Source organism: Salminus brasiliensis, chromosome 6, assembly GCF_030463535.1.
Source record: "Salminus brasiliensis chromosome 6, fSalBra1.hap2, whole genome shotgun sequence".
Lineage (NCBI taxonomy): Eukaryota > Metazoa > Chordata > Actinopteri > Characiformes > Bryconidae > Salminus > Salminus brasiliensis.
This window is the reverse complement of record NC_132883.1, coordinates 11,520,124-11,543,269: the sequence shown is the minus strand read 5'-3', so window position 1 is coordinate 11,543,269 and position 23,146 is coordinate 11,520,124. Positions and strand designations below refer to the sequence as shown.

The window sequence follows — 23,146 nt, the reverse complement described above, 5'->3', positions numbered from 1 at the left end:
CCCAGCACCCATCTATTTACCTAGCCATGCTCACAACCTGTAGAACAAGCAGCTAGCTAGCACTAGCCAACAGGTTATAACGGCTATAACGTTTAAATGGGGAGATGTTGGACGCAAATGTTGTATGATGGGGTAAATATAAGGATGATTATTAAATGTAAGAATTATTAAATTATTAAAGTGACCTTAACAAGAAATATAAGGACTGTGAATTTGTTATGTGACGTGAATGAAGGTAAATTAGGAGCAATATTCAGTGGATGTATTGAGTGGATGAGGAGTTAGCTAGATAAGCTAGAATTATTAATTAATAAATTCATCAATTAATTAACTAATTAATGCAATTTGGCACCAAACCTCGCCGTTCCAGGTTTAGAAAACTAAATTATTCTTTTTTCCCCTCTCTCTTCTAATAAAAATGACTCATTTAATCGCCCTACTAAATATCTCAGTACTGTAAGAAATGCACAGTATTTTTTTTGTCTTGTAAAAGCTTAGTAAATTAATTTGGAAAAAGCAGGTAAGTGGAATTTCGGTGTCAGGCTAACGACAGCGTTCATGCTAATATGTGCGAATCGGTTCATGAGTCGTTCTCTTCCTGTTCGCTTCCTGTAGCTGCTGCCCGCATCAGATTCAAAGCCTTGGCTGGTCTACAAAGCCAAGACTGGACCAGCCCCTCTGTACTTGATGGCAATGGTCAAAGGCCGATCCGCACCAAGAGCCCTTCGAGCTTCAAGTACGGCTCGGCTCGACCCGCCATCCCTCAAAATCCACGGAAGACAAGCGTCCAGGGAAATGAACTTCCCCTGGGTGTCCGAACAGCAGAGTCACTCACTGTCTTCAAACGCAGACTGAAGACCCACCTCTTCAGAGAATACTTGGGTGAATAGCAGAGTGGTCACCTTACTGACTTGTGTTTAGTAGAGTCTAAACTTAGAGGTATCTTTTAATTTTTAGTCTTTTCAAACTAGCTGAGGTTTTTCTTGGGTAAATAGCAAAGCACTGGACAAGAGCGTCTGCTAAATGCCTTAAATGTAAATGTGAATCGGTTCATGCTTTTTGTAACGTTTTCCGATGCGTGTAGGTCTTCCAGAGGCTCAGAGTTCCGTTTTTAGACGAAGCTCAGCTTGATTGATTGATCTGACACTCTAAACTTCACCCCTGCTCATAAGGTCCCAAAAATTCCGATTCTGAACAGTGAATCGAATCTTTTGAACAACAGTCCATATAATCGGCTGTGTCTCAAATCAAGGGCTCCTCCTCCTTAATAACCAGTAGGCGCCCTGAACACGTTTTCATGTATGTAGTGCGATGAGAGGGTCTCTTCTGCCGTGGTGTTCTTATGTTTAAGAATAAATGTACTCTAGCTTCTGCATCACGTTGCTTTTAGTTGATGGATGAGTCTGTGATCATGTTGACTTTCTGTTTGTAAGGAATTATTTTTTTAATGCTGTCAGCACTGCAGATTTATCAGGCCCAGTCAGACCTGACCTGCTGGCCTGAAACACTGGCACCAATCCAGAAACCCATCTCTGCTGCCTGCATGTGAATGCAGTTATCTAATCAGCCAATCGAGTGGCAGCAGTGCAATGCCTAATATAATGCAGACATGGGCCAGCAGCTACAAATAATCTAGTCAGAATATTCTTATTGGATTATTCTCATCGGATGTGATTTATGTACTTTCTTAGATTATAGAAGGAGGTTTAAAGTAAGTCTCTTTAATTTGTTGATGGTATTAAATAAATACCAGTGTGTGTGTGAGTGTGTGTGTTGTATCTTTTATAGCAAGTCATGTTAAATACTATAAACTTGTAAGTACTAACATTTATTCTAGTTGGGGAACCAGGTCTAACGAGACTACTTAAAAGTCGTGTAGCAGTTCAGGCAAGTGATCAATAAGACAAGTTTAATATTTAATATTGTTTAATATATCAGAAAGTGGGGTGTATTTAAAATACAAGGTCAACCTTTTTAGACACCTCTGTTCAAATTCTGGGTTTATTTTTTAGTACAAATCCTGTACAGGGAACACAGTTTCTATTGCTTGAGTGTAATAAATGGGGGGGGACTAGAACTAAAGGTGATCCAACACCTTTACAATATTGCATTATTTTATACCAAGCAAAATAATGAAGTAGCAAATCAGATGATTTACTTGTGTTTTGGGGAAACCTGTACATGACAAGATTCAGTCAAAGCAAATTGCACATAATGAAAATTCAAATGAAGTCAAAGTAATATCAGACTGACCAGCAGATACACATTTCATCAGACACACAGCTCCAGCATGATTAGACACACAGGTCTAAAGCAGTGCAAACAAACCCCCCCAAAACAACAACAACCCTGCAGTACAAAAATCCTGAGGTTTAAACAATCACTAGTTAGATCTCTCATTATTGCGTTCATCCAGTGTTCCCGGACCAACTTAAAAATACATTTTAATTTAGACCACAATAAAAGGTCTGCGTTCTTAATGCCATCACAACATAATCAACAATAACCAGATTTACATTAAGGATCATAAATTCAAGTATATTCTTACATTCTAAAAACTGCTGGGTTGAGACGGTAGGGTCAGTATACGTCAGTATACAGGGTAGTTATGTAGCCCAGTGGCTGGGCTACTGTTCACAACTCAGCCAAAGTGTCAATTATCAGCATGAACTACAAAAGTGCATTTTCTAAAGGAGCTGCAGAATGGACTCCAGGGTTGTGAGCTGGTTGCTATGGCGTAGCTAAGTGGTCACTATGGTATCCCAGGTTGCTGCATTTAAGTTGACATGTCTGTGTAATTTGCGCTACTTTGCTAACACTGGCCGAGCAGTTGAGTTAGTCAGCTAACCAGTCAAACTTGGATAGACTAATTTGGGTAAAGTGTTTAATGTCGTGTGTCTGTTAAATATTATTTTTCAACTTTATTCATCGCCTCTTTACAAGTTGGAGCAAACATTATCATTTCTGCAGCGAAGATGAAGCATAAAGGATTTTACTGATTTTAATTTATTGATTTCCGATTATGGTGTATTATATTTTATTATGACAAGAAAAGAATTTATAGCGAAAAACAAATAAAAAAGTGTTCAAATTAATCCAGAGTTGGTCAGAGTGAATATATTTTTGGTAACTCTTATGACCCTGCAGATTGGTTATTCATTTAACCCAGTGATACTGAGTCAGTTCAACTTAAGCTTGTGTTCTTTCATATAGTGACTCATGTCTTAATGTAAACTCGTTCAGATAATGCCCACTGGTTCTAAAGATGAAGAACTCCAGGTGAAAGAGAGGGGCAGGTCTGCTGAAGCCCTTAGAAACATGCAATCGGTGGAGGGTCACTGTTCATTCCTCCACTCGGGGTTCACAAGCTGCTGGATGCTACTCTCCTCAGTGTCCACTAGAGGATGTGAGAGAGACAGAAAAAAGGTACAAGGGAATTAACAGCAGACACTTTTGTTAAGAGTCTCCTTTTTAATTCTTAAGAACTACAAGAAACTTTGCAGTTAACTGCTGCACCACTGTACCCCATGCTAACACTCACAGATTAAGCCCAGTCTTGGACTAAAGTACAACGTGAATGATGTTTCACCATTTAAGACTCCTGCTAGTCTAAGCTCAATCTGGGCGTGGGAAAGTGGCCCTATGTTAACTTACCCTCTATTTCATCATTTAAAAAAATACCCTTGTCCAGTTGCGAGAGTTGTACTGTCCATTTCTTCACTTCTCCTCAATGTAACTTTAAGTGCTGGCTGTTCCATTACTGTATAGGCCTCCACTAAAGTTTGTAGGATGAGCCCTTGGTGGTGTGGATAGAGTTCATATACATGTACTCATCAGTGGGAGAAGCTACCCAGATCTGATGCAGTTTCCTTTCAAGACTCAGGAGAAAATTGGGGGCTTATGAGTCATTCTCAGGAATGGGTGACAGTCATTTAACTCTGCAACAACCCTTTAACCCCATCATATGCAAAACGGTTGAAGGTTTTGCACTAAAAAGGCGAATACCCTTCTGTGCTAGCACACATTATTGTACAAAACGGTGTTTTCACATCAGCTATAATAACATAGCTTAACATAATAAGAAGTTACTTATGTTAAACTAAAAAAGTGCAATATTTAAAAACAATCGATAATTCATAAATTACAATGCCACAACCCTGATCATTTTCAGTAAAACACTTTTTAGATTTATTTGTGTTAAATCTTCATTAGTATTATTTATTATTACTTTAATAATTATAGTATTATTATTTATTATTAGTATTATTACACAATAGACACATGATAATTTTAAAGCAATGCGAGTGAGCTACATTTCGGTGATTTTATATTTTTTGATTTTGACTGATAATATTGACAATATGTCAATATGTCTGCGTTCACACCTCCAGATAATGAAGCAGCCGATACTCATTTATTTACAACGGGAGCCGGCAATTTCCAGTGACAGAAGAAGGCTGTTGGCGACGCAGATTTGGTGGAGTTTAGGAATTGAACTTTAATACAAATTAGGACCGAAGCGGTGTGGCGATATCCAGTGAAAACCAAGCAAGGTGCTGCAGGCGTGTGTCCTTCACTGTGAAACAGTGGACATTATTTGATTCCTAGATATTTTTTCCTACTAAAGATGGAGGAGAAATGCTGCTGGAATCTGAAATCATCAAGCCGCAGCTCCAGACTTGAACCATTTTTTTTTTTGCATAAAACAGTTGCAGTGGTTTTGCCGCAAACAGACATCAGCAGTCACCTCTGACAGTGACAGTGATGCACTTAGCAGGGACGGAATTTATATATAAGCAATTTCCCTCCAGTATGATTGTCCGATTTGTGGTAAAAATCAGACAGGAAGGTGTGTGATTTGTGAATTGGTCTTGTTTACGTTCTTTAGCCAATGGTCGGCTTTAGAAATGCCCAGAGATGATGAGCAATCAGTAGAGAGGCAAAAAGTTGCAGCTGGTGTGAACGTACAGTTAGGGACTTAAAGGACACACGATTCTGACAATTTCCCTTGCTTGCTAACTGTGTAGCTCAGGGAAAACAAAAGTATAGGGCAATGCTCCATGTTTCTTATTTTAGCCAGACTAAGCAATTAGTCAAGCCCACTAATTCTGGCCACTCGTACTCATCTGAGGTAGCATTCAATGAGTATGTTTTGGACTTTGGACCATTAATACACATTAATACACCTTTCTTTTGTACAGAAGAGGCGTGAACAGTCAAAGGAAGGATGTAGGAACTGAATCAAGTGTGGCTTGTTTTCTCTGTTTTACAAGAGCTACTCACCTTCGTCCTCCATTTGGATGCTAAGGGCCGCTAGCCGTTCTATTACCTCATCTGGTCCCTCTACAATGGCACGGTTCAAACCAGTGTAGCCTCCCTCATCAGTGCAGTACTGAATGAACCTAAATAAACACACACAAACATATTTGCGCATAACGACACCAAAACACAATGATAGAGATGACATGACATCACATTGTCCTACCTGGACCAGGAGAAATCGCTGCTGAGAATGATGGGGTTTCCCACCACAATGAGGAGGGACTTGGCTCGTGTCATAGCAACGTTGAATCTCTGCAAGGATAGAGAATGAGATGAGATGATTTTAATGGGGATTATCTAATATGACACTTCTGTGGCTGATGCTGAACCTGTTTAAGAGGGTGAAAATTCTAATAATCAGTAAAATCAGCCAATTCTATTTCATACGTACATTTCAGATCAGTTATAGTTATAAATAAACTTCTTTAAGTTCAAATGAAATAAAAAATGTAAATAATGTAAATACTGGGTGCTGGAGGTGAGGCTACCCATAATTTTAGGTGGATTTGTTTTTTTACAGCATTTAGCAGACACTCTTATCCAAAGCGACATACACAGCTACTTCGCAGTTCACTCAGAAAATATCCCTAGCTTGTTTGAATAGGCTAGAATGCAAAAAATACTTGGATACTCCCAAATACAAAAGTCAGTTTGCATACCTACAAACAAAAGATGCGTCATACTCAACAGCTAGATACTGTGCCCGAACACAAGAAAATACCATAAGAGCTATATCAAGCCTTCGATAAGTGCATGATTAAGAGCTCTTGAAAGAAATGGGTCTTAAGTCGGCGATTCTGCCATTCAGACACCCAGGCGAGGTCTGATCCACCCCCCTCCCATGGTGCCAAAGAAAAGTCTAGAAGATCTTTCATACATCTTTGGGGGATGGTGGGTCAAGCCAAGCCGTACTTGAATCTCAAAGCACTCTTGGTCTTGTTCAGGTTTTAACCACTGTCGCCACTGGTCTCTTGCGCTGCAGTCACACTGTTGTTTTTGCATTTAACCTTTTTTTTGTTTGTCTGGCGAAATGGCCATGGCTGTGAGCGGGGCCGGAAATCAGTGGCGTAAATGGTCCTCCATTTTGGTTCTGCAATTTCACGAACCAGCCATTGCTCAGCCACTGCTCATTGGCTCAGTCAGAGCAGAGGCCGTACAGAGCGCATCATGGGTCACATCAAGTAAGTAATCTTTCCTGTGTTCTCCCAATTTGGTAGAACACCCACCCATTTGTAGCTACCCCCTAGCACTGGCAATGCTTGCGACACTAGGAGGGTAAGGACCTAACACATCTCCTCCGATACATCTTGTAAGAGAAATGCATGGTCTACATCCATCCCAGGTCATTACTTATTCACAATACTATATAATAATTTGCTAATAATATATATTAACTGTTTACCAATCATATTTAGAAGCATTTAAACGTTTATGTAACTGCTTTTAATGTACTATTGGTTCATTTGAAATGCATGTAATGTGCCAAAGCTGTTTTGTCTTCCAGCAGGCCCAGAGGACACCTTACCCCATCCCCTTTATCATGTTTACGCATGCATTCGTAGTGCTAAAGACAGATCCATCACACCCTGTTCCTTTCCTCCAAGGCCCCATACACATACCCACTGGCCACACGGATAACACACCTTCACACACACACTTCTAAAGGAAGGCCTACAATACCTGCCCTAACCAATACACCCCCACCTGACCACTTGAGACCGAACTCACTTTCTTAGTTGACAGCCAATACGCAGCTCAACTCTTCCTCATGGAAGTTCTGATTTTTACTCTGGCTTGGGCCAGACTTATTGATTTTTGTTTATTTACTCAACTTGATTTTAAGCCTGATTTGTATCCTGTTATTCATATTTTTTTTGCATCATCAAAAACTTGTTTTGACCAGCATTTTTCCATCATTAAACTAGCAAAGCATAATTTCAGACTCTTCATTTTGACATTTTTCACCAAGGACTCAAAAACCTTACAATCTGAAGCCATTTGTTCTAACTCGCCTGGCAGCTGACACGCTTAAAAAAAAACTCCACCACACCAACTAACAGCTATAAAGAAATCATAATTATTGTTACCTATCGGCACAATACTGACAATATTTTTACAGATCAAACCAAATGTAGCCAATATTGGCCACTATTGTCCGCCAACCAATTTGCTGGTTAAACTGCATATAAATATTTAGCTTTGTACAGTTTAGCTGCTGTGAGAAATTCTTCTACAGGTGGGTAGTAAGCAGCTGGATCTATATAGTTACATTATTAGCATTAAATATTCTACCTAATTATATCTGTGAGGAAGGAAACACATTTTAATCATATACATTTTTTGGTGTTTACCTACATGGTGTGTGTGTGTGTGTGTGTGCTGGTGACAGCAACTGTACTGTTTTGTAGTTGATCACACCTCAGAAGAATAAGCCTACCAAACCATTTCTGGATGTACTAGTGGATTCCACTGCAATTCTATAGTGAACTCAGTACTTCAGTAGTTTCAAAGCTGCTGCTATTGCTCGTTTAATCAAGTAGTTGGTTGGAAAAGTACTTCAACGTTTATTTGATTCATTATTGCATAAAGTACGTTAGAGTATGGGTTTAGGTTTAGCTACACCTACCAGTTCACATTTTACACCTGTTTGGCAACATGAAGCAGAAGAGGAAGGCGAGTATGCAGCTGTGTGTGTGTGTGTGTGTGTGTGCACGTGTAGTACCTTCTCATTTTTAAGGAAGCCAATGTTGAAATCTGCATCTATATTGATGTATTGACTGCTGCTGCGGACTGTAGACACAATGATTACCCTCCGCTCCTGACCCTGAAACTCCTCCACTGAGCCAACCTGTAACACACACACACACACATACATGGTTTAACAGGGCTGTAAGAAGAAAGCCCTGCACCAAGGCCACTCCATGTGAATATGGATTTTTTTCAGCATTACCTTCAGCTCTTCAATGCCCTTGAAGACCTTCAACTCTTTATCACATTTTATGATGGCCTTCCTCAGTTTCTCCACCTGAGACAGACAGACACACATATACACAAAGACACATACAGTGTAAGGTTTATTCTGTCCAAGCTAAGTTTGCCTAGTGTATATATATTGATTTGTTTGATTTTGGGAAATGGGGACAAATGTGAATGATTGTTGGTATGATGGTAAGATGACTGCTGAGGTATGTTATTGATGGTTTTATTTCATGTGACTCTTAATTGCTTTTAATATTAATGTATGTTTGTGAATTGTGTTTGCCTGCCACCAGTAGCCCTTTGGGATGGGCTGGGATGGGATGGGATGGAATGGGATGGGATGGGATGGGATAGGATGAACTGAACTGAACTGAACCGAACAGAACAGAACCAAACTCTCACCTGCTTCCTGTACGGGGTGATGATGCCGATGTCTTTGGGTGCGATCTTGGCAATGCCCTTCTTGCCTTGCGACATTAGCAGCATCTTCAGGTAGTCGACGACTTTGCTGATCTCAGTGGTGTTGAAGAAGGACGGACTGTTCGACTCCCTCTCATCCTTCCCTTGTACACCATGGAATATCAGAGGAAAGCCCTGAGAAATTAAGGGATAAGCAGAGAGCATGACATGTCAGTCTTTAGTGAGCGTGTGCAGAGGCGCACGCCCCAAGACATCTCAGTAGGAGTGAATACTGTAAAATCTACAGCCAATCTAGTTCCCTAATTGGATTTTATACAGATATATATATATCTATATAGATCAGCAGGAATTTATAAATATGCATTTTAATTTGCAGCAAAAAGGCCTACAATATTTAGAGACAACGTCTCTTTTTAGGTGTCATGTTTTGTTTCATGTACAGTTATGAAGGGCAAACCTAACTAAATATCTGAGGTTTAAATTAGACTGGCTTCTCCAAAATCCTCTCTAACTATGCTGATGTGCTGCACCTGATTGTAATGGTAGGCATTTATAGTAATAAATTTGGGGGTCACCTAATTTATTCCTCACTAGAAAGCTACATTTTTCTGAATTATATTTTGCAAATAAAAAGCCGGGATTCCAGAAGTCAGCCGCACAACACCTGGGACTGTGCCTTTATATACTCATGCACCTCACACACACTTCACCATGAATTAGCTCTGTTACAGCCTCTGTATCAGTGTGTTCCATGGTCTGCTCAAGGGAAAAGCGCTCTAGTCTCGGTGCTTCTTGTCCTGTCCTGCCCTGTTTGAGGTAACCTTGACCCTTTTTTTACCTTGTACCCCTAGTCTGTTTCGTATTCTCTGCCTTACTGTTTTTTCCCTGTTTTTTCGAAGCTCTGCTTCGTGTTTTTGTTCGTTGCCCAGCCGAAGCTTTGCTTCATGTTTTGGTTTTTCCCTTGTTCCCTTCTGAGCACAGCTCAGTTGTCACTTAGTTGTTTTCCTTTCCCAGTATATTCTGTGCTTTTCCGCCTTGCCCCTCTCAGCCTCCTCCCAGTCCCAGGTTTGTTGTTTTGCCCAGTTTACTTTGCCAAGTTGAGTTTTACTTTATAGTTCTGTCCTCTAGTTTGCTGTACCTCTGGTTATGTTTTGTTTGGTTGTTCCCTGTTACTTTGTACCCTTTGTTATTTAAAACTGTGCACCATCCATACCTGTAAGTGTTTCCATGTTTTTACTGCCACGCCTGACCCAACATGACAAAGACATTTCTTCAGTTTCATGTATTTATTTATATTGCCTCCCATCTCTTAGTGCTGTTAACAGCAACAATCTCATTCTGTACAACTAATTAATGCAAAAAGTTCTTGCAGGAATGGTGAGTGTGTGAGTCACATGGTAATGAAAAGTGTGGAAAACATTCAAACGACCTATGTCATACCAGCAAAACCTGTATTTATACAGCTAAAAAAAGCGAACTACTAACTGCATAAAAAAATAACCAGCCCCAGTTTCCCTAATTCGTACCAATCATGTAACTCTTTATGGCATACACACACACACACACAGTAAGGTGCATGTATACTGCACTCACTTTCTTGGGAAGGTGTTCCCAGTGGCAGTACAAGTTTGCGCTGTACTCGTCTGCACATGGCTGCAGCTCTCCATCATAGAACATCTCATTGGGAATCTTCAGGATGGACCTGTGAGATCTGTATGAGAGAGAGAGGAACTGGTGAGGAGCAGAACAAGCAGGGCCAGAATCAACTACACCTTACATTGTTTACATTGTGAATAATGCAGAGTAAATAGAAAAACAAACAAAATTCAAATAAATACAATCAACAACAAGGCCGCTGTCCAAATGGCTGCAAAATTTCAAGCAGTTTCTAGACAAACTGGTTGGCCACACTGCACCTGTAGTTGCGCAGCAGCTTGGTGACATAGCGAGTGTTGAACCCAGTGTCGCCTTTCTGATAGAGAGGGTTTTTTGTCATCAGTCTCTCCAAAAGTGACAAACCTAGAATATCACAGTGGACAACACAACATTAATTTTGTTCAGCCAAGTTGTGTAAACACTGCTCTAAATACAGCAACAATTAGTAGACATTTGAACACTGTTGATGATGTTTGTGAAAAGCACCAGGATGAAGAACATCAACTTTGAAGTTGTTTTGATAGGATAGTAGTTAGAGCTAATAGAAAGCATTCAGTAGCTCATGAGCCAAAAGCTAGCCTCGTACGCAGGCTGGGGTTGAGCAGTGAATGCACAGCTCCCTCTGATTCTCTTCTTTATCTACTATAAAAATGATTCCTATTCTAAATTATTCTATATCTACTATAAATGATTCATTTACTGCCATAAATGATTCTGTATCCACTATAAAGGAATCCAAATCCATTCTAAATTATCCTGTGTCTACTATAAATGTTACAGTAGATACTATAAATTGCTTAGTTACTGCCATCAATGATTCAGTATATGTTATAAATGACTGTCTAATATAAATGATTCAGTACCGATTATAAAAGATTCTGAATCTACTATAGATGATTCTGCCATAAATGATTCAGTATCTACTATAAATTATTCAGGGTCCATTATGTATGATTCTGTGTTTACTATACTAAATGGTTTAGTAACTATTATAAATTATTCTATGTCTACTCTAAATGATTTAGTAATTGGTATGAAACTAGTGTCACTTATTATGGTCTGTTTTGTTACTGTTGATATCATTGCTGATATTGATTACCAATTCAAACATTTTTCAACATGTGTGCTCAACTTTACAAGCACTCAAATCAAACAACATTATATAGCTATTTCAAAGATACACTTACTCTATCAAAGAAAAATGGCTGGAATTTGTGTGCAGTAACTCACCAAAATGATCACCAAAATTTTGATGAATAGCGGCCCATGTCATTTTTAAAACAGCAATGATATATAACTACTGATATATAACCTGAGACAGAAGAGCGCCTGCAACTCACCCAGTCCATATTGAATAGCGATTGGAGACCTCAAAATGGGTCCGAGCTGCTTTGGATCTCCAGCCAGTACCAGCTGCCCTGCCTCTGCACGCAGCAGACCTAAACACAATCCCAAACAAACAAAAGTGAAAGTCTGTCCCTATGACTAATACTACAACAAATAAAAGGGGAATTCCACCCATTTCATTTGTACATTTGTTAAAATTAAGGATATTCTGCAGACAAAGGTAACATGATGTTACTCAGTACTCAGAACCTGAGTAACATCTTTCACTTCAGATACCGGTTTTGTGTGTGATTTATGTATCAGATCATTTCTTAGTGTGAGAGGGGATGAGTAGAACTCTTACCAGCCATGCCAATAATGGCCTCAGACTCCACTGCATGACCAGCTTCATCCACAAAAATATGAGTAAAATGACCAACAGGTAATCCCCCAGTGACCAGCCTACATACACACAAACACACACACACACACACATGCAGTAAGCACAATGTAAGATAATTTATTTTTAATACTGAGAATCCATGCTGCTCAATTTTCGAGGGAGTTTTTAACCATTAGCTCTAAACAGGCTGGATTATTAATAGAATAAAGTAATTAAACCCATCCTGAAAATATTTTGTACCTGCCAGCTGTGTACACAGTGGTGACCAGGATCTTGTACTCCATCAACTCCTCCTTACTCGGGAACTCATACTCTTCACCTTTAAGATTGCAACTGTCCTAAAGAGACAGCAAACACTGTCAGTGGTCACACAGAGAGCATGATATTTACAGGCTTCATGTCAGCACAATGCATTAACTGCTACTAACCAGCAGACTGAGGGGTATTTGGTCAGGGCTGCGGCTGAGGGCATACATTCGGTAGACTTTGTGGGAGTCGACATGTACAAGCAGTTTCTCACATAGCTGATCTGCAGCACTGTTAGAGGGAGCACAAGCCAGGATATGGGCACCCAACACACACTTCTCCACCTGTGTGAGAGAGAGAGATAAAGTGAGTGAAAGTGGAGTTAACTGAAGACACTTTCCATTTTCTTATGTAAACAACATGGGCTGAATTTCAGAGCCACTAGTTTTACCAGACCATTGCTATGTCCAATGTCTGCAGGCAGGCAACTGTCACAATGATGCTACACCAAAATCCCACCAGTGTAAAATTAATGGCTAATAATGGCCCACAAACCACAGGAAATTAAGTGTTGGAAACAAACAAACAACAAAACACACGACTAACTCCTAAAGGTGAGATCCCAATTAAAATATTATTGCATCTTGCTCATGGACATCTGAGGTTGCAGTATTCACTTTGGTACCCGTATGTCCCCTGTACTCTCTTGCCTGTGTGTATGTTTGGATAAGTGTGTAATGACTATGTTTGTCCATACTACATGTCTGGCCAGTGCTGCTGTTGATGAAACCTGACCTACCTGTTTGATGGCTTCCACCACAGTGACTGTTTTGCCAGTGCCTGGAGGCCCAAACACCAGATAGGGAGCTGGCTTAGACACTCCTGCCACAATGTTGCACACAGCAGTGTATTGCTCATGGTTCTGCTCCAAACTACGATCAAAGAGCCTGATTGCAAACACAAGAAAAATGCATTATACAGCTGCTAACACAAACAGGTCTATGGAATCATTCACAAACACATTCACAACCAGTAAAAGACACTGAGTGAAGGCTCACTGACTTGTCCAATGAAGGTTTAGGCCCTGAGGTCACAGGCGTTGATCCTGTTGGGAATAAGACCTCTTTAAGATTGTGCTCGATGGCCAGCTGCACAGCACGATGCTGGAGTCTCATCAGGAGTCGATTAAAAGTGAACTCCACCCGAAACTTCATGTTGTCTATAAAAGTGGCCAGGAACCTGCAGAACCATGTACACAGGGTACAGATTTATGTCTAGCCTTAAAAAGACAGATAACCATAAGGATCATAAACACACTCCAGTCTACAAGTACAACAGACAACTGCAACATCAGGCAACAAACATAAAACAGTTGAAGTAGCTCTCACAGATTCTAACTGAACCACATTCATATACTGCATTTCATTACTGCATGTTCACATGAATTCTCTAAATATTAAAGGTCAGAAGTAAACACAAGTATTAAGTGAGTATTAAATATCATCATTTTCAACATCTAAAGCCCATCTTACTTTGAGGAGAAACCCAGTTTGAGTTTGTCGAGCTCCACACGGTGCACGTAGCCCTTGTATTTGGTTACAAACTGCAGGTCTAGGTCTTCCTTCCTAGTGAGCAGCAAGTGATCGCCTCTCAGCACTGATGGCCGATTCTCAGAAACACCTGGAACCTAGAGACAAAAATGTCTACCTTAAAATGGCTACCTATCAATAAGGACAGTTAATGGAGTATTATCATGTGGGACGATAAGCAATGCTTTTATGTTCTGACAATGCTTTTGCATTTACCTCGAGCTCCAACAGCTTCTTATTTTGCCTGTCTCGAATCATGGTGATGTTGTCCTTGTCATATCGCTTGATGTCCACCAACATCTGAGACTCCTCCAGGTAAAGCAGCAATTGGAAGCGTTCTGCATAGTTTTGGAAATCCAGTGGAGATTCCAGCAGAGTCCTAACCACCAGCACACACAAAAACACAATACGAAAAAGGCTTTAACAGTAATACTACAGGGACTATGGTCATTGGTCTTGGTCATCACAACACAGACATTGAACTGTATGGTTAGTCCTGTGGGTCACACTTACTTCTTTTGCAGTAGATGGTCCCGAGGGGGCTTTGAAGGGTCTTTCAGGAACTTGGTTAGCTCACTGATGTAAGGCGGAATATTATACTGCTGTAATGGAACATCATTTCTAAGACGATTTAAGCCCTGGCTAAAGGAGACAAAACATAGAGACAAGAGACTGTAACTTCAGAGGAAAGTGTCCCACCTGGGACAAATACACAAAAAAGATGAACTGATCAAATCAAACCAAGAAGCTGCTGGTGTTTTCAAAACAACGGACTGACCAAGTCCAAACCTCAACATCACTAAATGTGTTTAACTTTTAAGACTGCGCTTTTTAGAAGTTCCTAGAAGACTTCTAAGACTCACATTTTTTTCGGAGAAACTGAAAGTGAGCCTCTTAAGGCTGTAATAAAGGTAAAGGGTGGAGAAACTACATACTGAGAATCTGGTATTACATTACTTGTTGTAGTGGCTGTGTATTTTTCTATCAAATGTATGTCTTCTGCTTTTGTTCTGACTGGAAATTAAATAAATGAAAGGTGGTCTTGTCATTCTGCCTGCCATCAGCAGCCGAAGCCTAAGAGAGAGCACAATTTGTCTTGCTATCTCAGAGTGGGTAGATGTAACTCTTTTACCCCACATCACTTTAGTGTGATGCTGGCTGGCACCAGCATCTGCTAGCCAATGAATCACAGCCAGGTACCCGGCACTTTCCCCTGAGTGTGTTGGTTGCCCGGTGATATTGCAATCGGCAGCAGTTCGAAACAGAGGAAGTGGCTGGATGCACGTGTCAGAGGAGGCATTTGTCAGTCCTCACCCTTCCAGTGTCCAGAGGATTACATGTGATAGGGGAAGAGTACTAACGAGTGGCATGGCTAATTTGCTATCTAAAATTAGGGAGGAAAATTGTGTAAAAAATGAGGAACAAAAAATTCTATTAGGCAGAGCCTAAGTCTTAGGTTGCTCTAAAGAACAGCTGTTTGTGCTCATAAGCCGTACCTCTCTGGAGGCTGTCCTTCATCCACATTGAACTTTATATTTGGGATGCTGCTCAGTTTGAATGGTTTGTAGGGTTCAATGGGCGCCAACTCCGCTGCCAGCTGTGTCCTGAACTGCGCCTCAATGAAGCGCACAATGTGGAATGGTCTGGTGGACAAGTGTGCTTTAAACTCAAAGGCCACTGTAGCCGCATAAACACCTACATCCTCTGCGAAGAACTTCATTCTGACCTCATACGTCTCACCTGGTGGACAAAACAAGTATAACGTGGGGTCAGGTTTTGGGCCACAATGTAAAATCAAGAAAAAAAACAGGTCTAGGATGGGTTATCATATCACATGGTTGAGGCTATACAGAGAGGATTATTCTCACCAGGGCTGATGAGCAGAGGATTGTTGCGTGTGACTCTCTCAGCGTCCTCAAACTTGAAGCAATGTATCCACTGAAGTGGCGAGTAGTAGGTGAAATAAACGTTGCTGTCCCCCTTGTTCTCCACAAACAGCTTCTGTTCATGAACCACTTTACAGTCCACAAAGAAGTGGATTTTGTCATTCACCATCTCTATATCAGAGGTGACGTGAACTCCATTTTTATCAGCTAAAAACTCTGACCTGAGGAAATAACAGCATTGTACTAGTAAGGGAGACACAGTGATAGGTGACATTTTTAAGTTTAATGCAAGTATGTAATTGACAAAAGGAGAAATTAGCTGAAAGGTGATAAATGGCAACAAAGCGACCATTTGCAGACAGTGGCGTTAAAAAAGTAAGGCTGTTTGACAAAATAAGAGAAAGTAAATACTGTATGTGCATGAATTCAGCATTGGAATTGGACATTAATCTTTGATATTTGACAAGACATCTTGATATTTGACAAGTTGATTACATTTTTCTTTAGTATTTTCAGTGAATGGTTTTAGATTACCTGTACAAACACAACGCAAAATTAAATGTGATTTGAGTTTTAGCTGAAAATCAGTCTTCATAAAGTGGATCTTGCTGTATGGCTTAGTTCATCGACCAGCATTGGCTGTTACCATGTTTTATTGCTACATAAACAACATACAGTAAATATGTGTAAAAAAAATCAAGTAGATGTAATCATGAAGAAGAGGAAAAGTTCCTACAGGACAGTGAACCCAAATACACATCAAAAGTGACTATACTGTAATACTGTATATAATACTGTAATATGGATAACGCAGAAAAGCATCATGCTTTTGCGATGGCTCTCTCAAAGTTCTGACCTCACATAAGTGAACTGTGCTTAAAAGTTCTTGCAAGGAAACCAAATTTATTTGAGTACTCGAGTATCCAACCCGAACTCTGGCTTTTTTGTCTGCTGTATTAAAGGAACAGTTCAAAGCAATCACTGAAAGCCCAGTGCTACAGTACTGACAGTCTTGATAACTGTATGTACATTTTCAACAGCAACTGTATGTGCCTGAATGCTGACCTATTATTCTTGAGTTTGCTGAGAAGCTCTCGAGCCAGTTTCCTTCTGGCTTTAACACCACCTTCAGCTTCACTGGGTGAGGGAGTGGCAAAAGAAGCTGCCTCTGCACCATTAGGGGGCAGTGGAGAGCTTCTGTTGGAACTCTGCTGCCTGTCACGAGGCCTCCACCACTGGTCCCGTAACACCTCCTGCAGGGATAATGACTGAGAGTTTGCATTTTGTCAAGCATTATATCAAGAAAATTTTCCTTAATTAAATTTGAGCAGTTGTCCTTCACAATTGTGTCAAATAAAATAGACCAATAGACTTAATTAGTAAAAATAAAGTAATAAAGTATTTTTACACTGACATCCAGTAAAACTTAAAGAAGGTTTTTCTTTTGGCCTGCAGTTGCTATTTTTTAAAGTTATTGCACAACACTGCAAATGATTCAATTGGTCCAGAAAAAGATGTAAGATGTAAAATGAAGGTTATATTATTTAAGATACTCCACTGCTAAGCATACTGTTCTCTAAAATTCCTGAAACGAACAAAGGCCGACACATTAACCACAGATAACTCCGTCTACACAAGAGGGTCAGCCCAGATACATCATGTAAGAAGGGAAAAACACTGAATCTTCTCCTTAACCAATAAAACTAGGCAAAGTCACAAGGCATTGTTTGCTAGTCCCAAATCAGTCCATAGTGCAACATATCACTTGCTACCAAACATCTGTCATACTTGCATATTACATAACCTACAGGATTTATGCAGTCTGGGCACACCCTAATAATCCTGAATCCAACAGACAGGGAGCTGACTGCCCTGTAGCGCCATCAGAAATTCCATAATGCTCTTGCCTTATCCTGCCTCATTTCTCTTTTCAAAAATTCAGCAAAGACAGTTCATAGCATCTCAACAGAAACATGAGCAAAAGATAATGACATAAATAACTGTACATAATACACACAACACAGCACTGCCTAATAATGACTAAATGCATGGGTTAGGATTAAAGATGATTCAGTAGGTGTATAAGAATTCTTTGAAAGTGAGCCCAAACTTCAAAGCTGTCCAGTCAAAATTATGAACACAATACAATGAACACAATGAATACAATACAATGAACTTGAAATGGGCTGAGCTGTCCTCACCCTTCTGAGCTGATCAATATGGTGATATTTAGTGTTACTGTAATAAATATTTCACAACAGTGGCGTAGGTTTCATTTCAATTTTGTTAAATAAAACACAGTATATGTTACACAAAGAAATGCCAAAAATATTTTATTTAATATGGCAAACATCTGATCTTGAAAATCACTAGAAGCACCTTACCTACTTATAGAAGTGCTGTGTTGGTTTTATCCACTTGTAGAACGGCCTTTATACAAGGACGCTGTTACTGACATATAATGATGCCAAAGTCTGTGTAGACACTCACTGATTACGTCAGATTGGCAGATTCCATATTTATATATGTTAATTGTTGTGTGAAATGTGAAGTGATGGAATTTAAGATGTACAGCAGACTTTAATTAAGGCATTACTTGAGGTGTTTACTGTGGCCCTACTGAATACTGGATTTGAAATATACCACTGTTCTCTAATATTTGCTAAATCTGCTATTTAAGTGGGGACAAAATGCGCCAGACGCCAGCAGAAGTCACAGAATAACAGCATCACGATAGATCCTAAACTTTTATGTAACTAACAACTTTTCCACAACTTTTATTACGTGTATTAAATTTGATTAAACTACTGAGACCAGTTTAAAAAGCACTTACTGATTAACAAACATACACACACACACACACACACACACAGCATTGCTCTGACAACCAGCCAACCTTATTCCATATTATTTTTATGATTTTAGTTGTTATTTTTATTTTAATACACTAAATTTACACATTTTGGCAATAGAATGGAAGTATACCTAAATATATCTCTAAAAATCTAAGTACTGTGATCTCTGGCTGGTAAAGACTGAGACACAATGGGCCTCAAAAGAGAGCAGAACGAATTTGCACTTATGAACACCTGTTCCTGTATTGTGAAATCTTACATTTCACCACACATTTATTAGATGTTTATTATTTTGGTATGATTCATTTTAAAAATACACCAAATACACAAATATGACTAACATAACTATTCACACAGCTGTGGAATAAAGGCCATGAAAAACAATGCACAAACAGTGTAGCTTTACAGCTGAAAATGCTATTTTATAAATACATATAAATATGACAGCATACCTACAAATTGCCACCTTTAAATTACTGCATCAGGATACATCAACATATTTTAACATCCCTAGTTTCATCTTTTAAATGTTCTAGTTTTCCTAACTAGGAAATGTCTCAAACCGTGGTATCTCGGAATTGTTGACGTGGCCGAGGAGTCACAATTTCCTGTGACGACCAAGTCATCACGCCATTTTGAGCCAAAGTGGCAGATTAATGGTTGACAGATATCCACAGCCCATTTCTACTGATCAATATACAGAAGAGAGGGGAATTCTCTCTCAGACCTTTAAAGAACATTTCATTGCAATCCATGTTAAACTCATACATCGCTTAAGCACACAGACATGTGAATTTCCATACCTACATAGTCGAGGAGTTCAGAATGACAGAAGAAAGCTAATACTTCAAAGTACAAGCAGTGCTGATTGCAGCTCTTGCCCTAAAAACTGGGTTATCTGTAAGGCTGCAAAAAGCCAGTGAGTCTGCACCGGGAGTTTCGTTTTGAAGAAAATGAAAGTGATCATTACTGATGAATAATGATGATCATCAACAATGTCACAACACATTTTGTGAAACTGCAAATATTAAAAATACAATCCCTAAAGTCATAAACTGTAAATGAAAACACATCATCACTAAAATATTAACTTTAAACTGAAATAAGGCACATCACAGTTCAAGCTATTAACTGTAAACTGTACATCACTTAACCCACAACTGCAAACTGTAAATACATATCCATACCCCTGAATCTATTATCTGTAAACTATAAATAAATAACTACAATGTAACTACACATGTCTGTAACGCTATGAACCATAAAGTGTAAATAAATACACATGTCCGTAAAACTATGAACCGTAAAGTGTGAATAAATACACGTCTGTAAAGCTATGAAATGTAAAGTGTGAATACATACACGTCTGTAAAGCTACGAACTGTAAAGTGTGAATAAATACACGTCTGTAAAGCTATGAAATGTAAAGTGTGAATAAATACACGTCTGTAAAGCTACGAACTGTAAAGTGTAAATAAATACACGTCTGTAAAGCTACGAACTGTAAAGTGTGAATAAATACACGTCTGTAAAGCTATGAAATGTAAAGTGTGAATAAATACACGTCTGTAAAGCTACAAACTGTAAAGTGTAAATAAATACACGTCTGTAAAGCTATGAACTGTAAAGTGTGAATAAATACACGTCTGTAAAGCTATGAAATGTAAAGTGTGAATAAATACACGTCTGTAAAGCTACAAACTGTAAAGTGTAAATAAATACACGTCTGTAAAGCTATGAACTGTAAAGTGTGAATAAATACACGTCTGTAAAGCTATGAAATGTAAAGTGTGAATAAATACACGTCTGTAAAGCTACAAACTGTAAAGTGTAAATAAATACATGTCTGTAAAGCTATGAACTGTAAAGTGTAAATAAATACACATGTCCGTAAAGCGATGAACTGTAAAGTGTGAATAAATACATGTCTGTAAAGCTATTAACTGTAAAGTATGAATAAATACATGTCTGTAAAGCTATGAACTGTAAAGTGTGAATAAATACATGTCTGTAAAGCTATGAAATGTAAACTGTAAATAAATACACATGTCCGTAAAGCTATGAACTGTAAAGTGTGAATAAATACACATTTGTAAAGCTATTAACTGTAAAGTGTGTATAAATACACGTCTGTAAAGCTATGAACTGTAAAGTGTGAATAAATACATGTCTGTAAAGCTATTAACTGTAAAGTGTGAATAAATACACGTCTGTAAAGCTACGAACTGTAAAGTGTGAATAAATACATGTCTGTAAAGCTATTAACTGTAAAGTATGAATAAATACACGTCTGTAAAGCTATTAACTGTGAAGTGTGTATAAATACACGTCTGTAAAGCTATGAACTGTAAAATGTGAATAAATACACATCTGTAAAGATATTAACTGCAAAGTGTGAATAAATACACGTCTGTAAAGCTATGAAATGTAAAGTGTGAATAAATACATGTCTGTAAAGCTATTAACTGTAAAGTGTGAATAAATACACGTCTGTAAAGCTATGAACGGTAAAGTGTGAATAAATACACATACAAGTAAATTAAATGCTACAGTGCAAAGTTAACAGATCCAGGGGTATAAGATAAGATAAGATAAGATAGGATAAGATAGGATAAGATAATCCTAATAAAGAATAATATTATCTCATCTTATACCCCTGAGTCTATTATCTGTGCACTGTATTTCCTTTAGAGCACAAAGGAGCTCAGCAGACAGGAGGTCCTCTGCAGTGTTATTACAGACAGGTCACCGACTGCAGAAATCTTTAGAGCTGATACTTTCCTCCAGCACTTTATTAGGCTATTTATTAGCCACTGGCCAATTTCACAACATCAACAAGTGACCGACCTGGAGAAGCGCCGGACAGCGGACACAGAGGAGGGCCGTCCATCACTACAGTCTCACACTGACTGATTCAACAGCAGCTGAATCTGACTTCAGAAGAAGACACTCACATTTCTGTTAAAGAAAACCTGTCGGTCCCTGGTGACCCGAACTTTGCAGTCCAGTTTGAGCGCATAGAGGATTGATGAGAAGTTTGGGTCTTTCCTGACCCCATCCCTGTGAGGACGAAATGAACAGTAGGAGCTACAGTTAGCCTCGTTTTTTCAGCTAGAACAGCTTATGAGTTCACAAGGCTGTGAGCCTCTCACCTCTGCCTGAGCTTGAACTCGCTGTTGTAGATCAGCTGAAGGGCAGTTCTCTCAGTAATACCGATCCTCTCCGTCTCTTGTAGAAACCCTATAAACTCGAGGCCAACTAATCCGATACTCGCAGGAGGTCGGGTGTTTCTCCTTCTCCTGCTCATCGTGTGAAGTTAGGCACTCCTGCTGTGGGTCTGGTTTTCATGCGGATGTACTGGAGTCTGTAAGCGGTTGAGGAACACTGATCACAGGGCTGGGCGTCGTGACGCCTCTTCTGAAGAAAACATGACCCTGACAGTGAAACGAAACTAAGCGCACGTCTCTGAGGATGGGCCAAATACTCAGCAGAAACACACGGAACACGTGCCGTGAGCACACGGCAGGGGTTCATGGGATCTCGAGCTTAATACAACATAAACTGGCCCACAGAGGTCGAGAAATGCTCGGTTTACATTAGTTTCACGTTTTTTATCCAAGATGAGGACTTTCAGTGTGAACCGGACAGGTGCGGTATTATGTGAAACTGTGCCACCTGGTGGCCGGGGGCGGTAGTTTCCCCAGATAAATAAATGATTAATCAACGAGAATAAATAAATGTATAAACAAAGAAACAAAATAATAAAAAAAAACATATTAGGATAGCAAAAAATAATAAACATTAAAATACACGAAATATTAGCTTAGCTACATTGATTTTATGTCCTCTCACTTTCTCTATGTCGCTTTCTGTCGGGGTTTAAAAAATGAATTTCATATTTAGTATGACCCTCGTGCTTTAAAATGCATGTATTTTGTGTTGGTTATTTGTGCTGTACATTATTTATAGTAGGAGGATATTTGTGGTCTATTATATAGGTTGTTTAGCAGTAGCCTATTTCAGCCGTTAGGTGTCACTATCCACCTGTTTCTCTCTGTAGATCCATGGATTAACGAACGAATGACTAACAATAAATAAATAAATAAATAAAAATGAGAAAACACGAAAAAATATATAAATTCAGTTTATGTCAGCTAAATAAAATATTTTTTTATGGGAGAAAATGTAGTACTTGCAGTTACCTAACTCAGCCGTTAGATGTCACTGTTATTTCACTGTTATCTGTAGAGACACTCAAAGGACTGAATGATTTCTGATCACCTGTATTCTCTGCTGGATATCCCTGCAATTCACTGCATGTCCTTTCTGTTATAAATGTTGTTTAGCAGTTGACTTTCTCTAAGTATTTGAGAGAATCTGCATATTAGAGTCAGGTGTATGGGATCTAATCTCTCTAGGATGGCAGATCTCCAGGACCAGGACTGAGCACCCCTAATTTTTTGC

At 39.2% G+C, this 23,146-nt stretch overlaps 1 protein-coding gene across 1 annotated transcript; it reads right to left on the bottom strand.

Moving 5' to 3' along the window:
• Positions 1 to 1,908: 1,908 nt before the first annotated feature.
• mov10b.2 (Mov10 RNA helicase b, tandem duplicate 2) lies at positions 1,909 to 22,087 on the bottom strand. Its single transcript, XM_072681624.1, has 22 exons — positions 21,835 to 22,087; positions 21,637 to 21,742; positions 16,893 to 17,080; positions 15,810 to 16,048; positions 15,438 to 15,681; positions 14,455 to 14,583; positions 14,158 to 14,320; positions 13,885 to 14,039; positions 13,415 to 13,591; positions 13,152 to 13,299; positions 12,535 to 12,696; positions 12,347 to 12,444; positions 12,068 to 12,165; positions 11,718 to 11,816; positions 10,638 to 10,740; positions 10,315 to 10,432; positions 8,704 to 8,895; positions 8,273 to 8,347; positions 8,045 to 8,170; positions 5,486 to 5,574; positions 5,284 to 5,402; positions 1,909 to 3,397 (listed from the first exon to the last, which is right to left on the bottom strand). Exons 1-22 carry the CDS (start codon positions 21,987 to 21,989, stop codon positions 3,336 to 3,338), a joined length of 3,045 nt encoding a protein of 1,014 aa, XP_072537725.1. The 5' UTR covers positions 21,990 to 22,087; the 3' UTR covers positions 1,909 to 3,335.
• Positions 22,088 to 23,146: the final 1,059 nt, after the last annotated feature.